Source organism: Acomys russatus, chromosome 12 (assembly GCF_903995435.1).
Source record: "Acomys russatus chromosome 12, mAcoRus1.1, whole genome shotgun sequence".
NCBI lineage: Eukaryota > Metazoa > Chordata > Mammalia > Rodentia > Muridae > Acomys > Acomys russatus.
Window position 1 is genome coordinate 8,857,619 of NC_067148.1, and position 27,264 is coordinate 8,884,882.

At 43.2% G+C, this 27,264-nt stretch overlaps 2 protein-coding genes across 2 annotated transcripts in view; both read right to left on the reverse strand.

Moving 5' to 3' along the window:
- The window catches only part of Gtf3c3 (general transcription factor IIIC subunit 3), a 34,066-nt gene extending 18,095 nt beyond the window's left edge, over nt 1–15,971 (reverse strand). The window contains exons 1-6 of the mRNA XM_051153822.1: nt 15,794–15,971; nt 14,807–14,918; nt 11,298–11,482; nt 6,316–6,439; nt 4,551–4,742; nt 3,112–3,277 (exon numbers count right to left, since the gene is read on the reverse strand). Coding sequence (XP_051009779.1) covers nt 3,112–3,277; nt 4,551–4,742; nt 6,316–6,439; nt 11,298–11,482; nt 14,807–14,918; nt 15,794–15,895 — 881 coding nt within the window. The 5' untranslated portion in view covers nt 15,896–15,971. The remainder of the gene's footprint in view (nt 1–3,111; nt 3,278–4,550; nt 4,743–6,315; nt 6,440–11,297; nt 11,483–14,806; nt 14,919–15,793) is intronic.
- A 5,579-nt stretch (nt 15,972–21,550) lies between these two features.
- Nucleotides 21,551–22,600, reverse strand: C12H2orf66 (chromosome 12 C2orf66 homolog). The gene is made up of 2 exons (XM_051153700.1): nt 22,478–22,600; nt 21,551–21,735 (listed from the first exon to the last, which is right to left on the reverse strand). Exons 1-2 carry the CDS (start codon nt 22,598–22,600, stop codon nt 21,556–21,558), a joined length of 303 nt encoding a protein of 100 aa, XP_051009657.1. The 3' UTR covers nt 21,551–21,555.
- Between the last annotated feature and the right edge of the window lie 4,664 nt (nt 22,601–27,264).

Sequence of the window (27,264 nt, forward strand, 5' to 3'; positions counted from 1 at the left end):
GCCCAAATTTGAAATGGGAAAACTCACAATTAACTTCACTTAGAAGTTAACTGTGTACAAAGTGTACTCTTGTTAAATAAGCTGATGGGCCTGGACCTAAAACCTGGATTTTTGTTGTTGGTTGTGTTTTGTTTAAGATCAAACCCAGGGTCTTGATCTAACACCCTGACCCTGCCATTTCAGTACACAGAAGTAAAGTCTCTCCCCGTTCATTTCTTCATCTCTAGGACTGTTCCTTAGCTCCTCTGACAACAACACTATTGCTAAAAGAAAAATCCAAGAATTATGAATGGCCACTGGTTACCATGCTGCATTGTCAATCTTTGCAGTGGAAGAGATGTACATTGGTGTACACTGTTAAACAGACTGGATGGTGCCTTGTATGTGCCAGGCCAGTCTTCGCCATCTACCAAATTTAAAGAGGCTTGGAAACCAGGTTCCTCCTCAGTGTTCACAATAACCTTCTTTTACAAACAAGGAAAACCAAACCAACCAAGTGTTATAACATGTTTTGGTCCAGGCCCTGGCTGTGCCACACCTCTCCTTCTGTATTCCACTGGGTGCATGTGCATGCAGGAGGTGAGTGTCTTCAAGGACGTTTTTAGGGAGACTCCCCATTTACCACCTTAGCTTATGCATAATTGGGTGTGCATATGATTAAAATCAGATGCATTATGGGAAGGAAAACGTGTAGTAAGAAAGTGAACACATGGCCTAATCTACAGTGCAAATAGAGAGCTGCCAAACTATGTCCTTTAGCAGCCAAACTCCTTCTCTTGAACCCCAAAGAGAATCTGGGGCACTGGAACACTTTCTCTCTTGTGTGGCCTGTAGTTTCTTTCTGATCGGTATTATTATTATGCATTGTTACTATTACTATTGTTACCATCTTACTTTTGAATAAAGTTTCCTTGCTGCTGTGTAGACTCTTACTTTCAGTTCTTTGGAGTAGGGACTAAGGAGGTAGAAGAACCTGACCCAGACCCCACATTACCGTTCTGCCAAAGACGATCTCCAGGGAGCTAACCCTTACGGCCTCATCTCAGGCTTTGTTCCCTGGGACCTGCCTGCCATGCTTGAAGACCAGCGGCCTCACTGGGGTGCTTTCCTCAGGAACTCTAGAACATCACGCTCTTCGCTTCTTCCCTGCCCTTGACATGTCCTTTCCATCTCCTGGCTGTCTGCTCTCTTCTTCCCTGCCGCATAAATGCTGGAGCATCTTGGGAGTTAGTCCTTCCTTAATGCTTTCTCTCTCCATCTTCTCTTCCTCCCACATACAGGACAGGCATACTCAAGCCTGTGAGCACGCAAGTAGGTAACACTTCTTACATCAATACATGACTCTTTAGATGAACTTTTAAGCTACACTGAGAACCTGATTACTTCTTACTACCTCTGCCTATTTCTACCCTGATCAAGCTACGACTTTCCCTCCCAACTATCATTTTGGTAATTTTCTCAGTCGTCTTCCTGTTTCTGCCCTTATCACTCTTCAATTTTTGCCCAAAAGAGCAACCAAAATTGATGCACTTAAAATTTAAGTCAAATTATATCACTTTTCCACTCAAATGCTTCAGTGGCTTCCAAACTCATTTAGAGTCAAAGTCAAAGTCCTTACACACCCCACAAAGGGCACTGCCAAGCTGCTCTGAAAGCCCTCTGCTGTGTTTACTGTAATGCATCAGCTTCCATCTTGTCTCCTGCACATACTTGTAGCCTCAGTCCTAAGGACCGGCTCCCTTCAGGCACACCACCAGAAGGCAGGGCCCCAAGTCCTTCACTAACCCACTCTATGCTTATGCTTCTATCACCTTTCCCTTTTTAATTTGTCTTTGTCACTTATCAATGTGATATGTTAAATATCTGGCTGCTATTTGCTTTCTACCTATCTCCCCTCATGGGATTATAAATTCCATGAGGGCAGAGAACTGTTTTTTTCTTTGTTTCTTTCTTTCTTTCTTTCTTTTTTTCTTTGAGAAAGGGTTTCTCTGTGTATCCTTGGCTACCCTGGACTCACTTTGTAGACCAGGCTGGCCTCGAACTCACAGATATCCACCTGTCTCTGCCTCCTGAGTGCTGGGATTACAGGCAAGGGCAGAGAACTTTTAATAGCTGCTTGATAGTGCTCATCTAGTTCCTTATACAGTGTTCATGTAAGATTTACTCAATAAATATTTCTGGAAGGCAAATGACCAAAGCGAAGCCTAATCAATCAAGTGGCCATTGCCACTGTTCACCTGTAATGTAACACATGTGAAAGCAAACTGATCTTCACGCCCTAATTCCTCAGGTCTATTAGACTAGTGACTGCAATAGCTGCACAGCAGCTGCACATGGCCTAGGAAGGCGTCAGTGCTCATGGCTTACCATCAGCCATCAACCTAGAGCTGCTTCCCTCACTGACCTGTACAGATGCAGTTACTGCTCTTGCATAACTGTCCTGAGAGGGTGAGGACAGTTCACAGCTAAAAAGCATCAGAATGCAAGTCATAGACTGCACAGGTTAGTCCTAATATGCCGAAGTCAAGACAGTTAACCCAGGAAGAAATGCTGCATCGTGCTCTTCAAACAAACACAGCAGAAAACATCTCTTAGGCAAATGCCTCCTGCTTTGTTCTGCTGCGCAACGTATCAGAGAAGTCAATGCACAGGGAGTATTCTAAAGAAAATTTGTGACTATAACATGTCACTTAGCATACTATTTTATACTGATTCAAGATGAGTATAGACTATCCCAGATTACAAAGATTTCACTGACACATCTGCAATAAAAAAAAGATCATTTTGATAAAAAAAATTACAAATATATACAACTTTGACTAGGTTACAAAAAGCTGGCAACCTAATCTCCTTGAAGAACATGCCTCACTTTTAAGCTTCTGAGCACTAGAAGTGCAACTTTACATACAAAACTTTCCAAACAATCACACAGTTCACCTGGAAACCAAAAAACACTAAATTTTAAAAAGGTTATAATTGGGCAAAACAAAAGAGACAAAAAAAAAAAAATTTTCTAGACCTCAATGCAAAATACATTCTATTTCAAGTAGCTTTGATTTGCAAAATGACTAGTAAAGGCACATACGTACATATATTTAATTTCAAACTTACTTCGCCATATCTCTAGCCAACTGCATAAAACGTTCTCCATCAGATGGAGACAAAAGATTTAAGATACGCCTATAGCCATCCATGGCCATTTTATGATCACCCATCTGCTCATAAAGGCTTGATCTCTCCCACAGGTAACGGACATTAGTAGGTTCACATTTAAGAGCTACAAAGAAAAAAAAGAGAAAAAATTACATATTTATCAAAAGAGGTGTGACCTACCTCAAAAATGTAATAAACACGTTCCCAGTGGGAACAAGAAAATTACTCTGGAAGAAGTCTGTCTTCACAAGAACTCTTGACTGAGTTTGATCTAAGAACTGACTCGACTCTCTACAACAATGGTCATGTGGTCACTCAAGTCACAAAAGTTAGAGCCTGAAAGCAACATGGAGCTCGGCGTGAAATCTAAAGTACTGTTCAGCCACCAGGATTTGTGCTATAGTCAGCACAATATAAGTAAGTCACAAATAAACATGAGAACAGAGGGCTCCAGGTATATGGCACAACAGACTATATATAAGAAACAGGTACATTGCTGGGTGTGGCGGCGCACGCCTGTAATCCCAGCACTGGGGGGCGGGGGGCAGAGGCAGGTGGGATCTCTGTAAGTTTGAGGCCAGCCTGGTCTACAAAGTGAGTTCCAGGACAGCCAAGGATACACAGAGAAAGTCTGTCTCAAAAGACAAAGCAAGCATATTTGGGCTAGCAGCATAGCAAGAAACAACCTATTATAACTAAGTTCTACAACACACTTCTATACTTAAGCCTCGGGGGAAAATCACAGACGATGAGGCGGAGAGATCACAGAGCCAGAGAACCTGGATGCCTGCTGTGACAGTGTACCCTAGACGCGACATGGAAAATGCACCCAGGAACCCTTAGCAATCTGGCTGTCTGAACAAGACCAGCATAATGACAACACTAGCTGAGAAGCCAACAAGGATAAGGACAATTCTGCACAGTCCCACCCCAGAAATCGACAGGCGATGAAGGGATGCTGAAAGGAGAATCAGGCTGCCTCAGGGAGGAGAGAGGCCCTGCCCTATCTCGAGTGCCCAGCCTGGACACGTGTACATACAAGTAAGGCTACATGGACTTAGCAGGTTACATGTGTGTTTTTTGTGGTGTGTGCGTGCGCTTATGTACACACTTATGTACACGCAGTAATGAAGAGGCGAGCACGAACTGGGCGGGCAACATGAGAACTGAGGAGCCTGAGGGGAGAGGAACGGCAGAGTGATAGATATCCAGTCTTCATGTATAAAGTTCTCAATTTTTGTTTTAATTTAAAAAAGAGAGAAAGAAACAAATACACTTGAACTAACAACATAAACCCCACCCCACCCCCTAATGCATTAATGACCCACGGTATAATACCTAATAAAACAAAACAAGAAAAATATATCTTCCCATCTATACAAGAAAAAGGTCATTACCTTTTGTATAGCAAAAAATAGCCTGCTTAATATTATCTTGTTCCAGAGACATTTCTGCCAGCCTAACCCATTCTTCTGTGTCACTGGGATTTAAATGTGCAGCAATCAACTCAAACTGCAATGATTTCTCCATGTCACCTTGATCCTCGTATATCATGGCAAGTGTAGAGAACGGCTCATAAGCCAAAGGGGCTATAATAATAGAGAGCATAAAATCGAGTTCAGCGGATAAAGGAATAGGCTTAAGCTGGTAATGATACTACAGTCCAAACTACATTTTTTTCTAATAACTAAATTCTAAACCAACAATTATAAAACTATTAAATAGAACTTTGAATAACATAAAACACTTATATTTTCTTTATTTTCAAACACACAGCTATTTGTAATTTATTTATTTTGGAATGGACTCTTGCTGCTTTGGCTCAGGCTGACCTCAAACTTGTAACCACCTGAGTCACAAGCCTGAGACGCCCCGACCACCCTAGTTCTAGAAAAGGAAAGCAAGCACTAGCATTCTCAACGTCAGTTTTAAAGCATTATTTTCATTTAACAAAATATAATTTCATGAAAACCCTACTTCTGACCACACCTTCCTTATGAATATCTCTTGTTACTAACGCCAAATATGGTCTAAAAACTTGGTGATTTCACCCAAGAAGCACCAGTCACATCAGTGGGGTTGAACTTTCACTGTTTCAAGCTTCTGCACTGTAGAGGGTAGATGTACACAGGGTACCCACACAGTACCTCAGTCAAGGGTGTGCAATGTAATGATTAATCTGTATTTCTAAAATATTATTTATGGGGAAAAAAATCTCAAAAACTGCTGGAGACCTTTTCTCATTGTAAGCTGAAATAAATGTTGGGCAACAAAACCAAGTAATATGTCCTAAAGAAATGCTTGGTTAATCTTATTTCTAATGGGCTGGGGACATACGTAGTAGCCACAAGTTACCATAATGAATAATCCTGGAAACTGCAGTAAGACTTCTCACAGGACCAATCTGACTAGATGGAAATGCCATGAGACTGAAAGAATACATTAGTTGTATAACATGCACTGCAAGGAAACTGATAGCAACCAGGAAAAATGTGGCACAAGCAGTTGGTCACAGTCACTACTGAAGATGACCTTCAACATATATAAGATGTGCCACCTAACAAAGAGATAAAAACAACAAACTTAAAGGTATGCTTACCAAAAGACAGATTAAAATAATTTTGCACTGCGTATTTGAAAAAAATTGGAACAAAAAGCAATAAAAATATCAAAAATTCTGAGATTTGTCAGAATGTTCTTCAAGTGATTTTAACATAAAACACTTAACATTAAAAAAAAAAAAAGAAAGAAAGAAAGAAAGAAAAGAAAGTTAACAGCACTGAGGGTATAGTTCAGTTGGTAGAACCCTTGCTCAGAGTGCAGACAGGAACAGCTCCAACCAGCAACACAATGGAGACAGATGGATACGTGAACAGGTGGCCTGGCTGACTTAAAAAGATTAATGCTATAAAAGACTAAAACTCCAAAAATGAAAAGTTGAAGGGGAGGGAGAGACCAGAAAGAGTTCAAAAGATATGACTCATTTTCATGGACTCGCAGCCTGTGGTTTTCATTTTCTAGTAACTCCGATCAATGTGGAAAGTGGAGGTTACTGTTCCTACAGCACCTCTCACTTCTGAGTGTGTTTTATACACAGCACAATCAAATCCTCCCTGTTTGTTTGGCTATTACTATCATCAATCAAGTCCCCGCAGAAAACACCTTGTCGTATGATTTCCATGCACATCAATATGGCCTCTTCATGTTCTCCTCGAGCAAAACGAATGTTGGCTTCGCCCATGAGGCCTCGCAGGGCTCTAGGGAGTTTGCTCCGAGGCCTCTTCTCCTGTCCAGAAGGAAAACAACATAGAGATTAGGAAATTTCAATTCCAAAGCATACATAAAACATAACGGAAACTTCTCTCTAAAATATCTTAATCTTCCAAACTCAAGACTAGATACTCAGTATTTATAACTCTGATTCCTTAATACTTAAGTCTAATTATATGATGCAAGCTAAAATCCACATGCAGGAAAGGAAAAAGCTATTTTATGATATGTTGCAAAGAGGAGCACCAAAGAAAGCAAAAACAGAAACAACAAAAACCTTCCTACAGTTCAAAGTTCAGAGCTCAACTAATTACCATCTGTCTGTCACACGGTCAGGAATTAGTAGTAAGCAGCTATCAGCACAACAAGACGGGTTACAGTACATGCAGACACATGCTAACCCTGATTACAACAGTACATGCAGACACATGCTAACCCTGATTACAACAGTACATGCAGACACATGCTAACCCTGATTACAACAGTACATGCAGACACATACTAACCCTGATTACAACAGTACATGCAGACACATGCTAACCCTGATTACAACAGTACATGCAGACACATGCTAACCTAAGTCATGACACATGCTAACCCTGATTACAACAGTACATGCAGACACATGCTAACCCTGATTACAACAGTACATGCAGACACATGCTAACCCTGATTACAACAGTACATGCAGACACATGCTAACCCTGATTACAACAGTACATGCAGACACATGCTAACCCTGATTACAACAGTACATGCAGACACATGCTAACCCTGATTACAACAGTACATGCAGACACATGCTAACCCTGATTACAACAGTACATGCAGACACATGCTAACCCTGATTACAACAGTACATGCAGACACATGCTAACCCTGATTACAACAGTACATGCAGACACATGCTAACCCTGATTACAACAGTACATGCAGACACATGCTAACCCTGATTACAACATTACATGCAGACACATGCTAACCCTGATTACAACAGTACATGCAGACACATGCTAACCCTGATTACAACAGTACATGCAGACACATGCTAACCCTGATTACAACAGTACATGCAGACACATGCTAACCCTGATTACAACAGTACATGCAGACACATGCTAACCCTGATTACAACAGTACATGCAGACACATGCTAACCCTGATTACAATGCAGACACATACTAGACAGTCCTTCTTTGAAATTCATCAGAATAAACTTGGTAAAAAAGTGGCAAAAAAACAAAAACAAAAAACAAACAAAACCAAAACCCTCTGAGTCATACAATGGATCTCTCAGTAGCAAAACTACAGAACACTTTGACACATGAACAATTACGTCTTACATAAAACTCTACAAAATGAAGCATAAGAAATGAAAGACAATTCACAACAGCCTCAAAGAAAAGAAATTTCTAGAAATAAATCTAACCAAGATGGTAAAAGATCACTACAATGAAAGCTTTAACTCTGTGAAGAGACTAACAAAGACACTAGAAGGTAGAAACTAGACCTCCTATTCACAACGTGTCTGAATATTGTAAAATGACCATCTACCAAAGGCAATTTACAGCATGCAATCTCAATCAATACCCATAACATTCTACACAAGAATAGGAAAAAGAAAATCCTAAAACTCATATGGTACCACAAAATACCTCAGAGAGCCAAAGTAATCCTGAGCAAAAAGCGCAATGCTAGAAGGATTGCCACTCCAGATCTCAAGCTCTATTATAGAGTTATTAAAAAAAAAAAAAAAAAAGTATGACAGCAACACAAAACAGACATGTGGACTAATTAAACAAAACTGAAAGCCCAGACATGAGTATACAGAACTATAGCTGCTGATAGTTAACAAAGATGCCAAAAGTATACACTGAAGAAAAGACAACTTCTTTAACAAAAGATGCTGATAAAACTGGATATCTACATACAGAATAATAAAATAAACCCCAAACTACTACCTTACACAAAAATTAATTCCAAATTGCTCAAAGATCTCAATGTGAGCCGAACCCTGAAACTACTCCAAGAACACACAGGCGGTGCCCTACGTGACATGGGTATTTGAAAGGACTTCCAGAACAGGACTCTGTTTCCCAAGGAATTAAGGCCAACAATTGACAAGTAGGACCTCATAAAACTAAAGCTTTTGTACAGGAAACAATCGACCATATGAAAAGGAATCCAATGAATGGGAGAGACTTTGTCAACTATACATCTGACAGAGGATTAATATCCAGAATATACAAAGAACTCAAAAAACAGTCAAGAAAACAAATGACTCAAGTAAAAACTGGGTTTGAAATCTGAAAAGAGAGTTCTCAGAAAGAAATGAATGGCTAAGAAATATCTCAAAAAGTGTTCATCATCCTTATATATTCAAGAAATGCAAATTGAAACAACTTTGAGATTTTATCTTACCCTAAATAGAATGGCAGAGATCAACAAAGAACAGATGACAAATGCTGGCAAGGACGGGAGGGTGGGGGAAAGACTGTGGGACGGGAGGGTGGGGAAAAGACTGTGGGTAGAAGTGCAAATTGGTTTAGCCACTCTAGAAATTAGTGTGGAGAAGCTTCACAAACCTAGAAATCAATCTAGCATATTAGCTCAGCTGTACCTCTCCTTGGCATAGGCCCAAAGGGCATCCCGCTCCACAGTTAATTCCTCAGCCATATTAACTGTTGTTCTATTCGCAATACGTAGGCCATAGTTTAAATGTCCTTGAACAGAGAACTCATAGTAAAAATGTGGTGACTAAGCACTATGGACTACTATTTGGCTGTAAAGGAAAATAAAAGCATATGTATGCAGGTAAATGAATGAAACTAGAAAATATTATATGGAATGAGGTAACCCAGACCCAGAAAGACAAACATCACATGTCCTCTCTTATTTATGGATCCTTGCTCCAAATCGTGAGAGGCACGCATATAACCTTGAGTAACTGGAGGAACAGAAGTTTAGCTGGTGGGGGTGGGGCAGGGGTGTCACATCTAGAGATGGGAATAACAGGACAAGGTGCAATGAAGCAGAGAGAGAAAAACGGGTGAGGAAGACTTACCGGGGAAGAGGGACAAGTAGTACAAAGGACGTTTAAAAAGCCATGGGAATCATAGGAGTTTCTTGTTTACTTAAAACCTCTGTGTGTGCTTAAGAAGGTTACACCACTAGGGGGTGATAATGCTTCCCCAAAAGTGACAGTCTCCCTACTCCAATGCCAGGCCTAAGAAGCATCCTTTTGAATTTTTGGTCTAGGAAGTACAGAAGACCTCCCGCCCCACAAAACAATACAGACTAATGTCATGGCCCTTGGGTGTACTAGAAACTGAAGGTAAGACTCTTCCTGAAGGCAAAACACACTTCGGTCAGAGGATGGAGGAATAGAGCCAGCCCTGACCTGAAAGACTCTTCCCAAAGCACACGCTCTCAAACTATCCCAAGGCTTTCTCCTTTATCAAAGGAGAAAAGCAATGGACTGTCACACTCAGCTGTAAAGTCTAGAAACAACAAGCAGGACCAGAACAGCAAGGCACTCTTAAAGTGCAATAATGGCACGTGTATACTAGGCGCAACCGACGGCCACCTTATTGGACTTATTCAACAGCAGGGAGTGCCTGCTACTGCAAACCTGGGCAACCACTCACAGCTGGGGAAGCCATGGAACCTGGAGAAGAACTTGCTTTCCTAAACAGATAACCTCTGTGTTCTAAATAGTCATTCTTACTCATACCCACAGGTCAGCGCAGCACTCACTCCTCATCAAAAAAGCTTCTTTTTGCAGCAGATGGAATGGTTAGAAAAAGCCACAGCTGGTCAATATGCAGAGATCAACTGACAGTCTACAACACAACTCCTATTAAGGCTCAGGGAACACTGAAGAAATGTTAAAAGCCAGAGAACCAGTGTTGGGTCTCAGACCCAGGACAAGTGGCTGAGGTACATATTTAACATACCAAAGTGAATGTTCCTGTCCTCCAGGTTCTCCCAGGATTCCTCAGTCCATACCCATTACAGGGCACAGCTGACATACTGTGCCCTCTACTCTGAGCTTTCCAGGCCAGGGGCTGGGCTTCCCTGTGTAATCCAGATGTTTTGGTTTCTTCCCTCTGCATTTTCTCTCTTCCTGTGTGTGCATGCTCTTTCTCTTCCCCTCCTCTCTGTCTCCCTCCCCATGGCAACTTCTCTGGCCTAGTTCCTTGGGACCAGTGAGCCCACCCGAGAGCTGCATCCAATAAACCTGCCTTTATCTTGACTTGAATTGGCTTATTTCCCTCAGTGGGGAAAAACCTATTAAGGAGGACATCCACTGAGAGACAGTGTCTTCTATTTACAAAAATGAAAATGCACCACGAAATCTCAACAGTATGGCTACCTAAGTAATACCCCAAAAATGACAGTACCAATTGACATGCCAGTGTGGACGGGGGAACTCTCTCAGGGCCCAGCCCTAGATGACAAGCTACAGGCAATCAATACTGCTGAGGAAGAGAGTGTCAGACTAGTGGGCCTGAAGGCTACCAGTCCCGAGCACATATCCATGTGGACAACAGTACTGAAGCATGCCGTATGACCTGCTACTTTCCCTCTCCCCCGCCTCGCACACATATAACAGTAAGAGACCATGATGGGGGGAGGGGGACAAGATGACAGATGACACAGGAGGGCCTGGAGGGAGAAAGATGGGGTGGCAATGATGTAAACACAGCACACATATGAAATTAATTCTAAATTAAATTTAAAGACAAAGAAATGGACGACGGTAGCTGCCTCCCGGGTTCTTTCTTACTGTTGAACTGCTTCCCAAGTTCACCTGCAAACTCTCAATGGCTCTACCATTTTCACACATTTTTCTAAGTACTAAAATAACGTACTTTCATCATTTTTTTGGTTTCACGGTTTAGAACCATCTCCAACACAAATACATCGCCTGCAGTGGGTTGCTCAGATGTCTCCTCTTCCTCCTCCTCTTCCTCTTCCTCTTCATCATCTTCAGTCTCCCCAAGCATGGAAGCAAAGACTTTGTGAACTGACTTGCTCACTCCGTCTGATGTTTCTCCTAAGGAAAGGGACATTGAAGTTTGGGGAGAAAAATGTCAGCAAAATAACTTCTAAAAATTGTTAGTTCAGAGCTGGGCGTGGTGGCGCACACCTTTAATCCCAGCACTCGGGAGGCAGAGGCAGGCGGATCGTTGTGAGTTCGAGGCCAGCCTGGTCTACAAAGTGAGTCCAGGATGGCCAAGGCTACACAGAGAAACCCTGTCTCGAAAAACCAAAAAAAAAAAAAAAAAAAAAAAAAAAAAAAAAAAATTGCTAGTTCATGAAGTACAAATTCCTTAGCACAGCAACTTGAAAGTAAAATGGCAAATGAACACCTCCCAAAAAACAGAAAAGAAAGCTGTCACAAAGCCATGTCTTCTACTCTGCAGGAATGGCCGACTCACCCTCTATAGTCAACCAGATACACAAGCAAAATGAAGAGCAAAATCAAACGCACACATAGTAACAGGTAAGAGCAGAAAGGGAATTTTTTTTTCTAATTATAAGGCATAGATGTAAGACCTAAGCAAGCCTAGCAGTATGGTGACCTCTAACTGAAACCCAGACAGGAGGATGCTGGGAGCTTGTTAGCCAACTGTTACAGCCACTGAGCGAGCTCCAGGTTTAGTGAGTATGACAGCTTAAATAAGAATGACCCCCATGGGCTCCTATATTTGCCACCAGGAAGTGGCACTATTTGGTAAGGATCAGAAGGTATGGCTTCATTGGAAGAAGTATCACTGGGGGTGGGTGGCTTTCCCCCTGCCTAAGGACCAGGATGTGGCTCTTGGCTACTTCTCCCACACCATTCCTGCCTGCTATCATGCTCCCAGACATGATGATAGTGGACGGAGCCCTGGAACTCTAAGCAAGCCCCAATTAAATGCTTTCCTTATACGAGTTGCTGTGGTCATGGTGTCTCTTCACAGCAAAAGAACCAGTGACTAAGACAGTGAGAAACCCTGGCTTAATAAAACAAGCTGGTGTGTGATAAAGGAAAATACTTAATGGCCATTTCTAGGCTAAACATATGAATACAAGGGCACACATGCATGCATGCATATGCACACATTTATAAGGAAATAATATTATTATTTATAGAGGACATGATCATATTGTATATAATCCAAAAGATTCTACATACAAGCTGTCAAAATTTGGTAAGGTTATTAGATACAAGACTTTAGAAGTTGTAAGGAATTGAACCTAGGGTCTTGCAGCACATGCTGTGCTAGGTAAATACTAAGCCATATCCTCAGCTCCCCTTTTCTTTTTAAGACAGAGTCTCACTAAGTTTAGGCTGGCTTTGAACTCATTCTGTAGCCCAGAATGGTCTTGAACCTGGGATCCATCTGTCACAGCCTTCCTAGTAGGTGGGAATCACAGGACAATGAGCTGCAAATGACATTAAAAGGCCCAGGCTGTGTGGAAAGTAGAAAACGACCTTAAGAATTGGTATGGAGGCTGGGTGTGGTAGGGCATGCCTTTAATCCCAGCACTTGGGAGGCAGAGGCAGGTGGATCTCCGTGAGTTCAAGGCCAGCCTGGTCTACAAAGTGAGTCTAGGACAACCAAGGCTACACAGAGAAACCCTGTCTCAAAAAAACAAAAACAAAAAAACAACAAAAAAAGAATTGGTATTCAGAAAAATCAAAGAAGACATAATTCTAGATACCTCATCTTTACTTTGTAGATTCTGCCAGATCTTGTTCCAAACTGACCTTTCTTCCACTCTGAATACATGCTTAGACTACCAAGAAAAACCAAAGAGTTCTAGGACAGTCCTTGCTAAGGAACAGGGAGTGTCTCACCTCTAAAGGACTGACAGGACAATTTCAGGTGAGGTCAGCCAGTTCGCATGCACCAGAAATGGACTCAACTGACCCTATTCCCCATGAAAAGCCTAAACAGTAAGGCTGGCAGTGACCCAGGGGTAGGGCTGCTTTGGCTCACCCCAGAGACTGTTTACTGAAGGGCTCACCTTGCCCTGAGCAGAGAAGCAAGACCCCACAGGTTGCCAGACCTTCTTCAGCCCCTCCTGCCCCATTTGCTGGGAAGAAACTAAGCTCAACCCTGTCTCCTTGCTCCTTCTCCCAACATGGTCCAGAAACTCAAGAACGAAGTGTGAGTTTGTTTTATGCAGAAGATTATTTGTTCAGAGACAAAAGTACCAGGCAAAGTAGTTTACTTTAGCTCTCCAACCAGGCCCCCTAAACATGAAGCTACACTCTAACTGACACCAGCATCCCAAGTAATTTGACATGGCCAAATGAATAAGGATGAGTGTTCTGATAATTGGAAAAATACATTAGTCACTGGAAACTGATAGCTATGTACACTCATTGAGATGCTCATTTAGGCTGTGATGGGCTTATTAGTCTGGATCTACAAACCAAGTATATTATTTGGATATGGAAAGCTAAGGGCTGGGTTCTGGTTTGCTTTCTGTTGCTGTGATAAAAAGAGTGACCAAAAGCAACTTAAGAAAGAAAGGGCACATTTGGGCTAAAGATTACAGCCTATCAGCCGGGAAAGCCAGGACAGGAGCTCAAGGCCGGAAGCTGGAGGTAGGAACTGGAGCAGAGACCATGGAGGAACACTGCTCTCTGGCTCGGTTTCCAAAGCTTGGTAAGATTACTTTCTTATACAAACCAGGACCACCTGGCCAGGAGTGGCACCGCCCACAGTGGGCGGGGCAGCTGGGCTCTTTCACATGGACCACTAATCAAGAAAACACCCCCACAGACATGACTCGTGGTCAAGAGGTCCCTTTTCCCAGGTCCTCCAGTGTGTGTCAAGTTGACGAAAAGCAGCACAGTCTGGAGAGAGACCTATGATGTGTGTGAAACCCCATCCACACAGCTAACTTTGTATGGTAGTACAACTTGGTTGTGTCCAGAAGAAGCCTCCCATTGAGAAGCCTCCCATTGAGAAGGCCCATTTAGGAAGTGAAAACGCAGAGGCCCTAAACAAGTGCTGGCATGAACCTCACAACACTGCAGGCATCCCAAAGCAACTAACAATTGCTACGAACAGTTCAAAAAAACAACTATTAAGCAGCTGTATGCACCAAACACTGATAAACAAGGTAATAAAAATGGAAAATCAGCCAGTCGTGGTGGCACACACCCGTAATCCCAGCACTCGGGAGGCAGAGGCAGGCGGATCCATGTGAGCCAGCCTGGTCTACAAAGCGAGTCCAGGAGAGCCAAGGCTAACACAGAGACCTTGTCTCAAAAACAAAACAAAACAACAACAAAAAAGGGAAAATCATTATAAGAAAAGCAAATGTTTCTACTAAATCTCTTCCCATTTAAAGCTGGCGGCAATGGCACTCAACACACCTTCATTGCCATTTTTGTCCAGGGACTTGGCAGAGTCAATTCCTGATGATGATGGAACTTCAGAGTCATCTGGGTTTCCTTCGGGAGCCGGTTTTCCTTTATCTTGAACACTCTGTGATTGGAAAGCAGTTAAAACAGTTCTAAAACGCTAATGCGGATTTAACTCTCTCAGCCTGGGATAGGGCATTTGCTTTATCTTTATAAAAAGCTGACTCCTTGTATGTGGAATCTAAATTTGAATAGTTTCAAAGCATTTCAAAGTACTTATGTCTTAAGGGTAGTTTACATAAGTTATTTGCAAATATGTATACAATGACTTAAAATAGTTTACTTTCATTAATCTAACACTTTAAATTAAGCATAGGGTGCTTAGAAGTCCACAAATCAAGTAAGATACCAGCTAACTTCAAAAGGGTCCACAGATGTTATGCACTTCAAATGAGTGACAAACTATTTCAAGCTGACATACTTATTAAAATCTGAAAAACAACGTAAAAAGAAGTCCTCATTATCAGACAATTAAGTTCACTTTTCTGTTTAAGGTCAAATTACACCACCAAGACACCTCAAAAAATAGGCGCTCCAGGGGTGTAGTTCAGTGGTGGGGAGCTTTGATCCCCAAGACCACTGTACACAGGACAAAAACAAAAGGCCTGGTTCCTAGAGAACGGTGGCGCACAGTGCCCCTCCATGGTCACAACCTAGTGGCAGGACCAGGTTCGGAACTAATCGAGACTATGCTGTCTCCAGCTGAGCTGGAGAAGATTGGGCTATGATCCAATTAACATTTACTGTGGGTCTGGGGCGGTTCGAACCCACCGAGGCAAGCTTTTGGGTGACTAGGGATGTCTTTAGGGGCGCCGAGTACCGGGGTGGGGTGAAAATAGGAGTTTCTGGGAGAGAAAGAAGCTGCCGGGGGGCGGGGGGTTCCTCGCCCACCCAGGGCAGGAAAACAAGACCGGGGAGCACCGGGGCCCAGCGGCTCACTTTCTTCTCCCGGGTTTTTCTCTCTTCTCTCCGCCTTTCGAACTCTTCAAAGGAGATTTTCCCTTCCAGGTAGTCGATAAGTTCCGGGCTGAACCCCGACATGTCTGCGAGGACGAAGCGGCGGACCGAGCCGGGGGAAAAACGACAACAGTCTCCTTCTCTGCCCGGCGCTACAAAGAGACGGACCGGGAGTCCGCACTAGAAACCTCCCCGGCCCGCGCTGCGGCCGCGCACTCGGGTTCCGCCTGCAGGCTAGGCCCAGGGCCTCTTCTGGCAGGCCTGGGAGTATCCAAAGCCATCTTTCAAATGCCAGCCTCCGTTGGAGTAGGCGCTGAAGGAGAGTTTTGATCTGGCGGTGCAAAAGAGTGGCAGAGCATTTGTCTGGGTTTCTATCTCTAACGCCAATCAACTTTTCTGTCCTGAACGTTTTATTTTTTCGAGACAGCGTTTTTTTTTTCTTCTTGGTTTTTTGTTTGTTTGTTTGTTTTTGTTTTTTGTTTTGTAATAGCCCTGGCTGGCCCAGAACTCTCTTTGTGGACTAGGCTGGCCTAGAACTCACAGAGACCCGCCTACATCTGCCTCCCGAGTGCTGGGATCTCTCTCTCTCTCTCTCTCTCTCTCTCTCTCTCTCTCTCTCTCTCTCTCTCTCTCTCTCTCTCTCTCTCTCTCTCTCTCTCTTTTCTTTCTTTTAAATATCTTGTCCTGGGCTTGCTTTGTAGACCAGGCTGGCCTCAAACTCACAAAGATCTGCCTACCTCTGCCTCCTGAGTGCTGGGATTAAAAGCGTGTGTTACCACACCCGGCTTCTTTAACCATCTTTATGATAATTCGGTTGAAGGGGATCTGTAGCAGCGTGGCAGGATCAGAGGGCACAACCTGCAGGAGCAGGACTGCCAGTGGCAGAAAACTATCTCAGTTGGGAGTCACTGTGTTTCTCCTGAGGAAGGCTCCCCAGCGTCCTACACAGGCACAGAAGCATACCTGAGCCAATGCAGTGTGTAAATGCAATCGCCAGAAAGAACTGCCAGGAATACTCCCCTGAAGTCTTCAGGCAGTTGGGGAGCTGTGTCTACAAATCTATCGCTGCTCCAGACTGACTCAAAGGGGGAAAGAGAAAGAAGGTGAGGGGTGGTTCCTTGGAAGGTAAGCCGTCTCTCCTCAGACCCAAATGCTTAGTCGTCTGGCTTTTGTCATTGTTGGCTGCTGGGGTTATGAGAACAGCAAGCCATCAGGTGCAGATACATATTAAAGAGAAAGAGGGTCGGGAAGAGGTGGGAGGAGATGTGTTCTGCTAAGGAGCACCTCCAGGACATGGAGGTTGTTTTAGGGGTCAGAATATAGCAGAATGCCTTCAAATCTAACTTGTTTTTCCTTTTCTACTTCCTTACAGTGATTTTCCCTGGATGAGTCAGAGACAGCCACATTGCCTCGAGATGAAGCCGAATTGTTACAACAATAATGAAAATACCAAGAAGAAACATTTTGGTCTTTCAGACTGATTTTTGAGGCTCAAAAAGGAAAGTCTAAAGGAAGCAGAACATTGAATTTATGCCATGAGAACTGAATTAAAAGGGTACAGCTAGGTGACTCCATTCTTTCTCTTGTTAGAGGACACAGGAAGAGTTGCGGTGCTCCTGAAGAGACCATTTTTCCAGGGCCGCCTCGCTCTTCTGCAAAATCTTGGGGTGGGGGGCTCTTTTCTCCTGAACTTCATCTTTGTAGATCAAACATCATAAAAGTAGATGTATATTCTAAGACAAAGAAGCATGCTTTTTTTTCTTTTTTGACATAGGGTCTCTCTCTCTCTCTCTCTCTCTCTCTCTCTCTCTCTCTCTCTCTCTCTCTCTCTCTCTCTCTCTCTCTCTCTCTCTCTCTCTGTAGCCCTGCCTGTCCAGGAACTTACTCTGTAGACAGACTGGCCTTCAACTCTCAGATACTCTCCTGCCTCTGCCCTGAGTGCAGGGTTTAAAGGTGTGCACCACCACACCTGCCCTACATTTGTCTTCTAATCACTATAATAAAAATACTATTTCCCAGCTGGGCGTAGCGACCCACTCCTTTAATCCTAGCATTCAGGAGGAGGCAGAGACAGGAGGATCACTGTGAGTTCAAGGCCAGCCTGGTCTGCAAAGAGAGTTCCAGGACCTCCAGGATTGTTATGCAGAGAAACCCTGTCTCAAAAAGTTGGACCTGCTTCCCCTGGCAATCTCATACTAAGGAGAGAGTTTCCTACACCCCTGGCTCCACATTCACACGCCTCCTTCAGTACATCTTAGTCCTCACTGGGACTGAGAGCCCAGTGAGGGCATGAGTCATGTCCCCTGTCATACCTGAGCCCTTGGGTCTGTTGTCTGTTCAGGAGTCTCATTGCCTACGAGGCCTGATGAAAATGTAGAATGGAAGCATTTTCCAAGTAGGATAAAAATCTCAACCCTTTCAGAAACCCATGACCACACTAGATCCAGAACAGAGGACAATAGGCCATAGAATCCAATAGAAAATAGAATCATCACAGAAGAATTTCAAAGTCAGGCTAGAAAGGCTGCCAAGGACCTGTGTAGAGGTAGAGATGCACCAAGGACCTGACAGTGTATGGCTCTTAAAGTACATTTGCTTCCATTAGAGAAAACGGTTTAACTCTGGACCTCCTGCATAATTGTTCTCTTTCCTGTGGACTTTAGAAATGTGTGTGGAGAAGTTCTGGATAGCAAAGCAAGAGGGTAGAGTTGAAGGAGGTTCTAACATGCAGTATTTGAGGAAACAAATGTGTCAACAGTCATGTGCTGTGAAGACAGCCTTCTCTACCTGCCAGTAGTGCAGCCTTTATGAAATTAAAACCACTATGGGACTCACAGATGCACTGGGGAGGCATGTTTAAGCCTAAGTGTACATGCCTCTGCCCTATGATTTACAAGCTCAGAACTCCCATGGGTACCCATTGGTTCTGAGGACTCTGAAATCAATAAGCACTCACCTAGATTAAAAGTGATGCCAGGGAAGAGAAAATGCGTTTCTAGCTCCACTTAGGAATTCCGTAGTAGTGAGGAATCCCTCACCCAGCCATTTATCTGAATAAGTTGCTGCATTTTAATGATGAATAACCCATCAATGACTGTTTATATTTTAAATGGCAAATAGTAATCTTGTTAACTAAAGCAGTGTTTACTTTATGTTTGGTATGGTGTGAGGGATGGAAGACACCCTTGAATTTAACAAGCATTCACTGAATGCTTGCTGCATGGCAGACATTCTGCTAGGCCCCAGAGAACAAATGAGTCGCACAATGGCTTCTGCTCACAAACACCTCACAACTGCAATAGAATTTCACCAAGCCAGACACAGAACGTGTTCTTGCACAAGTATTTTATTCTTTGTGTTCAGCATCAACACTCCACAAAAAGCTACAGTACGCTGTTTTGAAACACGCAGACTAGTGATACCAGGGCATTGCTGTGTGAAGTCCAGTACAATGTTTCTTGCTTGGATCACACAGAAAACGTTGCCAATCTTCATAAAAACACAAACAGGGAAAGTAGCTATGTCAAATGAAAAGGTGGGAATTGGAATGGCTCACCGTGAGTTGTGACAAGGCGAGTGGCTTGGCTGGAGGAGTGCGGAACTCACCCTCTGGGACTGTCCCTTGTCGAGTGACTTGTGTCTAAAGCAAGGCTATGGTGAAGCTGGAATAGTTGACATGGGACAGTTTTTTACCTTGGAATACAGCATAAAAGCATCTCCCAGAGACCTTGCAGCAACTACAATCTCTTTGTTTTCTATTTCAAATCCCCTTGGGTGTTCATTACCCCCATTCAGTACAATACTAGCAGGAAGTCTCACAACAGCGCAAACTAAAAGTATCACGGCATCATCTTTTTAGGAGAAAGCAAAAACAAAAACAAATCTTAAGTCTGAATCCCTATTACATATGATACACTGTAGTAAACAGGTACAAATCCCTATGATTGCATACAATATACTGTAGAATCAAGTAAGCACAACTTGTTTAAATAAAAATATTGCTTGATAATAGGTGATAAATATAAAGGATAATTTGAAAGCACGTTTCAATAAAAATATATAGCTAGGAAAATGATCATTTCATTTTACATGTGGTATTTTTGTAACTCTTTCAAGCACATGCAGTCTCCCACTCAATAATTATGGTTAAAAAAATACTGAAATATGCATGCCAGTATCGTATGTTGCAAAGGTCCAGCTGTTTCCATGGGAAAATCTGTACATGTAGAATAAAATAACTGCAAACTGACTAATAGGGAAGGGAAGATACACACACAGGACTTCAGGCATAGTTGAAGTTTACTGAAAAGCTCTTCTGCACCTTCAACATAGTCACCTGAAAAAAGCAAGAGAGAGTTGTAGTGTGGGACAACAGAGAGTGATAACACGAAGACCTGCAAACCGTCACCAGAACCAGACGAACGAAGAGCTCAGAGCTCAGAGACACCAGAAGCTGTTTCCTCGACAAAGCTGAGTACTTCCTGTGTGCTTTGCCTTCTGCCCTTTGACACTGCCTCACCCATGCCACATGGACGATTGTTTTCGCTAGGGATGAGTGGTGGAGTGGTGGCGTTGCTGTGCCACACTGAGCAGGCATTACGGTAGGAAAGACTGAGCTTTGTCTTGCGTTCCACGCCCTGAGCCTCTTCATGAAGAAACGATCAAGGGAAGGTCTTGGTGTCAGGGTTTGCTCTGTTTTATTTCCTCATTTTTTTTTTTTTTTTTTTTTGGTTTTTTGAGACAGGGTTTCTCTGTGTAGCCTTGGCCATCCTGGACTCACTTTGTAGACCATGCTGGCCTCGAACTCACAGCGATCCGCCTGCCTCTGCCTCCCGAGTGCTGGGATTAAAGGCGTGCACCACCACGCCCGGCTTTTATTTCCTCATTTTAGGACAGCATTCAAATGCGTATTCCACACGGTAAATATCATCTTTTTTAGAATAACACCATTTTCTGTCCTCCCATTTAAGAAAATTAACAATGGAATATCTTCTGCAAATGCAGTAAAGAACAACGGTTGGTAACCCACAAGAAATCCTCTTAGTTTTGGGAGAGTGGGAAATACTTTTAATTATGATCCTTTAGATTCAAGTTTTTGAATGTAACATATCTACTGCTTCTAAAACCATTACCTATATGTTTGATAAGAATCAAAAATAATTCGAATCTTGACTATAAACACATTTTAAATGTTTCCCTACAGGAAAAATGCCACCTTTGCCACTATTGTCATTTCTTTTTCTAGGTGAGGAAATCCAAAATCAAAGATAAGCACGGTCCTGTCCCCAAAAACTACTCACTTAACTTTCCCCATTTACTCTAAGCAGCCAGCCTAACATATTTCTTGACATATAATTTTCCATATAACTTATCTGTATGACCAAGTCTGAAAAAAAATGCATAAATAAGAGTATGTGCTATTTCATTAGTTTAAAAAATCCTCCTAAATTAATAGGACCTCCGTAAGGCACGGATGAGGCCTTGTGACAGTCTGATGACTTTAATGTACTTCTCTCTAGAGAGCAATGCTTTGGCATCATTACTATCATTTATTTAAAAATCCAGACTAAAAAAAAATAATAATAAAAAATAAAAATCCAGACTATGAAATGCCTGCGGCAAACCTAAATATCCAGTGGTGGCAAGTATAATCAAAACTGATGACTAAGAAGTTTTTTTTTTTTCAAACTCTCTATTGCATGAGCTGAGTGCTTGAACAGACCCTTTACCTGGCTCAGAAGCTTTCAGCCTTTGAGGGGGTTAGGGAGGGAGCTTCTCTGTTCTTCATAGTCTGCAAATGCAGACGCGATGTGTTCCAACTGGAAAGAGAGAGGCCTGGGGTCCTCATTCACGGAGAAGGTATTTGGAAGGCTTCCAAGATCAAGTCCTCTGCCCTTGAAGTAGGCCTGGAGGCTTCTGAAAAACTAACGAGACCGAGAAAATGTTGAATGCCCTATGTAAATGAAGAACCAAAAACAAAACAAACAAACCCCGCTGAAAGCCTAGTGTGCATTTCCCTGCCTTTCTTCTACATCTCAAATAGACATGTCAACACTCTTGTTGATCTGAGCATGCTTTTAAAGGAGTATTTCACTTATCTTTTGAATTTTATTTTCTAGATTATCTATATGCTTGAAATGGATGGATATCTGCACAGGGTCGGCTTCCAATTTCTGCAAATACGTTTTGCAGATGCTGTTGTGGGATTCAATAGATGCCTAACAAAAGGTGATTCTCTCCCACTCCCTCTCTCCTCCTCTTTCCATCTCCTCCTCCCCTCCCCCTTCTCTTTTCTTCTGTTGTTCTGGGGAATCAAACCCAGGTCCTTGTGCATGCTAGGCGAGCTCTCTATGACTGAGCTAAGTCCCAATACCTTTTTCATATTGTACCTGTATTAGAAACCAATGCTCTAACATTGGCGTATATATAAGATCACTTAAAAGTGTGCTGTGCTGTGTATATATAAACTCACTTCTAATATAATCTTGCATCTCCATATAGAAACAAGTGTAAATTGGCTAGAGACATGTTAGGATGCTAGCTACCAAGGGAGCAAAATCTAGTCCTGTCCTCATGAGAATCTTCTTAACCCTTGGTTGCCTCCTTATACTCCTTGAAAGGTGTCAGTCGCACCCCTCAGCCAGTGCTCCCAAGGTGTTTTCTTACCAGTTCTCGGTTTCTGGGGTTGCTCAGTGGCTTCCACACGTCTGCATTTCTCAGTGTTGCTCCATGTGCGTGGCTGGTCAGCGCCAGGGCAGCCCAGAGCAGCAGGATGTGTGCTTTGGACATGGTGCTGTATGGAAGAGGGCAATGATGCTCACCAAGGCAGTCAGAGAGAAGAGAAAGAAACACAGATCCAGGCAGATAAGGAAAATACATAGTATATTGGTTCAACTAGATTTTTATAACCATTTTTTTTTAAAGCTTGCCTGTGAATGAGGCTCTCCAAATCTAATGGATTAGGTTGAAGCACTTCACAATGATGAAAATGTCATACTGTGCTGAGCAAAACAATGTGACCATACCTAGGAAGTCTAGGGATGCCACTTTGCATCTTTGGAAAAAACACACTTTGTGGTCTCCAGGAAAGGTGTAAGATTTAGCATTAAAAAGTCTTAAATGACTTATGTCTTAAGTCAGCAGACTTTTTTTTTAGTAGAAGTGTAATGGTAGAGAAATACTTTAGCTGGGGTTATAGCTCTGTGGTAAAGTGATTGTTTAGTGTTCACAGAACCCTGGGTTCAATTCCTGGTACTACAGAACAGGGAGAGAGAAAGACAGATACAGAAAGATGAGAAGAGAAAAGCAGGAGAAGAAAAGGAGGGGGAGGAGATAAGGAAGAGAAGAAAAAGAAGAAGAAGAAGAAGAAAAAGAAGAAGAAAAAAAAAGAAAAAAAAAAAAAAGAAAAAAAAGAAGAAAAAAAAAGAAGAAGAAGAAGAAGAAGAAGAAGAAGAAGAAGAAGAAGAAGAAGAAGAAGAAGAAACAACAGAAAAAGAATACTTAAAGTACCCTAACCCGAGAAATGTTCCCAACATATACACACATCTCAGACAGATAAACAGATGCTACAACAGCATAAATAGATATTATATTTCCAACTCAAGTTGTGGCATGGAAGCTGAAACAGAGACAAAGGCTGCAAATCTTACCGGGAGTTTGGCTTTTCCTGTCCCAGCCTACGCTCTGCCAGTGACTTCCAGGTTCTTATAGGCAGCAGACAGACTGCAAGAGGAGTCACTGACGTGAGCAGAGGCAGTTCGGAAATAATGATTCCGTTTTCATCCATGGCACACAGACCCTTGAGAGGCAGATCTCCCAGCATCTGCAAGGGTAAACTATTTATCTTTTAAGTGAATCAGCTGCTTCATGAACCACTGGCCATATTACAGGAGTTTTACAAACCACACGAGCCACTTTCATACAGCCAAGTGGCTCTCTCATTTTCATGTTTAGGCTGGAGATATGATGATGATTATTAGCTCACCTAATAAGATGTACTTTGAGATATATTAGTTTTCAAATGAACAGAATATTTTTCTGAACCAAAAAAAAAAAAAAAACTCTATTGCAAAAGACAAAATTGCTCTTTTGACCTACGCATGATATCTCTTCTTAGAAATGGTGGCATGGTTTTTCATAATAGCCCATTCAAAACGAAGCAACCAGACAGAATATACTTCACAGAAAAATGAAAAAATGACCATACCTACAGCACCCCTTGCTAAATAAGTCCCATCAGAAGGAAATGGTAAGGTGGAGAAATTGGACTTGGCGGCTTGTGAATTTGCTTTGGTGCTAGTGATTCAGAGTGAAATTCAGGATAAGATCATTGTTGAGAAGTCTGGAGTTCTGAACTGCAAATTAGAATGGTTTGCTGTGGTTGTCATGGTAGTGCATGCCTCTCAGTACTTGAGAAGTAGGGATAGGATGGTCAGCCAGCCTAGGCTACAGTTTGAATTTGAGACCAACCTTGAATACACAAGAGCCTGTCTTTTAAAAAAAAAAATGGCTATTGTTTCAGCCTTGCCACCTTGACCATGGACAACTAATTATGACATTCATTTGCTCACCTTTTAGTCAATCAACAAATATCTTTTTCTTTTCTCTTCTCTTTCTTCTTTTTTTTTCCTAAGACAAAACCCCCACTATGTAGCCCAGGTTAGCCTCAAACTTTCTGTTTCAGTCTGGTGGGTGCAGTAACTGTAGTGTGTACCACCACATCTGGTCCATTCCTCCTGAGTCCTTGTGTGAGGCATTGCATTAAGCTTTGAGGGCAAAATGGTAACGTCTCTGCTCCTAAAGACCAAGATAAACAGAAGAATACATTTATCCCACCATAATTCTGTACATTGTTTAGTGGTGGCAGCAGTGGTGAGGATGATGATGATGATGATGGCGACGATAACGATGACGATGATGTGTGTGTGTGTGTGTGTGTGTGTGTGTGTGTGATTCTGCCAGTTGAATCCAGGATCTGTATGTAGTAGGCAAGCACCCTACCACTGAGCTACATGCCAGCCTCTGAGACAAGATCAGGCTGTCCTTAAATAGGGGTCCTTCTACCTCAGCCTCAGGAGTGCTGGGAGTGCAGGTTTACAGCACCACATCCAGCCAATGATGACAATCCCCATTGAGAGAAAGCGTAGGAACTGGGGATGATTCATTCTCAGGGGTCAGGGAAGGCTTTTGTGATAAAGTGACCTTACATCTAGTCAGTTGATTATGAGTCACCTAGGCAACCTCAGGCAGGCAGAGGAAGTAGCCGTCAAGCAAGCTGAGTAGCACATTTAAGCAGCTGAAAATAACTTAGCAGGACAGAGAGAGAGAGACGAGGGGCCACGTGCTCAGGGATGGGGTGGGGGTGGGGGCCAGTCAGAGCATGGGATTACTGCTGCCAGAAACGCTAAGAAGTGACTGGGAAGTTTTAAACATCCAAACAGTTTCATCAGACTGACTGACATTTAAAAAAAAAAAAAAACTGGCTTCAGGGGGAAGAGGGATGTGTGAAGTCAGGTGGTGGGTTTGGGCAGCTTGAGCACAGGCGCAGAGGTGAGCGGCTCTGAGCCGTGTTTGAGACGGGATAGTGTGAGGGAACAGGGCCCATGGAAAGGAGGTTTTGAAACCAGTTGTCCAGTCTGAGGATAGCGCAGCTGGGTGGATATGACGAAACACTGGTAATTTGCATGAAGGAATGACAACCAGGATTCCAAGTTGAGATCCAGCAGCCAGGGACAGTGCGCCCGTGGACACGCAGATCTGGAGCCCAGAGGAGTGTCGCTCAGAAAAGGAAACGCAGAAAGCCATCAGACAACCACAGTAAGGCTGAGGAAATGAGAAGACCAGGGCCTGGCACAAGAACTTGAGAATATGTAGCATTGCCTCATACAGGATTTTACCACGAAAGACCCTCAGGTGGGAGCAAGCCAGGGAACAGACCGGCTCCCAAAGGGGATGTTGGGGAAAGTGAGCTCTGCAAAGGGTCCAGGGACAACAGAGCTGCACAGGTAGATGAGAGACTAGAAGGCAGGTGGGGGGGAGGGGCAAATGCAACAAGGACCACAAGCTGGGGGAGGGGACAAGGGGGGGAGAAAGAAGTAAATATAGGGAAAATGGAGTCCAGGGGAGGTACTTAATAGAGATTTAATAGAGTAAATGAATACCCCGGAATTTCTTCATGTTGTTCCCCCAGGAATTCCAGGATTTTATATTTATGGGTTCTTGGGTTACAGGTGAGGAGGACTGATTGATCTTAACACAGTGCCTAATTATTATATAGGCAGGGGAAGGAGCGGGGACTCTTGTGCTAAGTCTTGTAGAGCTTGGCAGAGGCTCTAGGCAAGGTCAGGCATCTGTGCCCAGAGATGCTTTCTAGAAAAGGTCAATAAGCAAGAGGAAGCCCGGCTGAGAAGGGGAGTCCTCCATTTTGTGCCGAACTCTGAGAGCTATACAGACATGGTCGGTGGTCTGCAACCCTTAATAGCAGGGTCTTCCAACAATAATCCTGTTATATTTCCAGGTCAGTAAGACAAGGGAAGAACAATGAAAAATGTTCCGTGAAAATGTTCCCCTGCCAACAGTAAAGACACATTAGCTGGAGAGAGCCCAAATGGGGGACCTCTATCGGATCCCTCCCTCTGGAGCTCAGGGAACCCCACGGAAGAGGGGAAGGAAGAATTGTAGGGGCCAAAAAGGTCAAGGACACCGGGAAAGCACAGCCCACAGAATCAACTAAGCAGGTTTGGCTCACAATTCTGGGGTACAGCTCACCGTGGTGTAGGAGTTGATTAGATTGGGCTCACAGTTCTGGGGTACGGCTTGTTGTGCTGTAGGGGTTTGATTGGTTTGGGCTCACAGTTCTGGTGTAGGAGTTTGGGGCAGCTGGTCACACTGCATCCAGCCAGAAGCAGAGGGAGAGATGAATGCTGCTCTCAGATCACTGTTTCCTTTTTGTTCGGTCTGGGGTATCAGTCTCACACTTAGGGTGGGTCCAACTTCAGCTAACCTAATCTAGAAATTCGCACACAGATATGCCAAGACGTTTGGCCCCGTGGTGCCTCTAAGTCCTGACAAATGGACAATAACGGCACCGCGAGTCTATTCCCTAACCACCTTACACTGAAGCACACTATGTTATTCGAGGTTTGGTTCTAGAAACCTCAGTGGGGCAATAAGGACACGAAGAAAGGGAAAGCACAGGCACTAAGACACACATCAGAAAAGCTGGGAGCCAGTAGGCTGTGCCTACTTAGGCTGTAGTCGTCCCAGAGCAGCTGTGGTTGGTAGTTACCACACACCCTTGTCAACATTAGTATGCGGACCAGAGACAAGCTTGGCCAGCCCTCTGAGCCTCACCCGAGGAAGGCTTTCCCATTTCCATGGGTTTGACCCACTGGCGTCCTTGACATGGTGAAACTCACGCCAACAGCACACAGCCACTCAGAATTTCATCCACT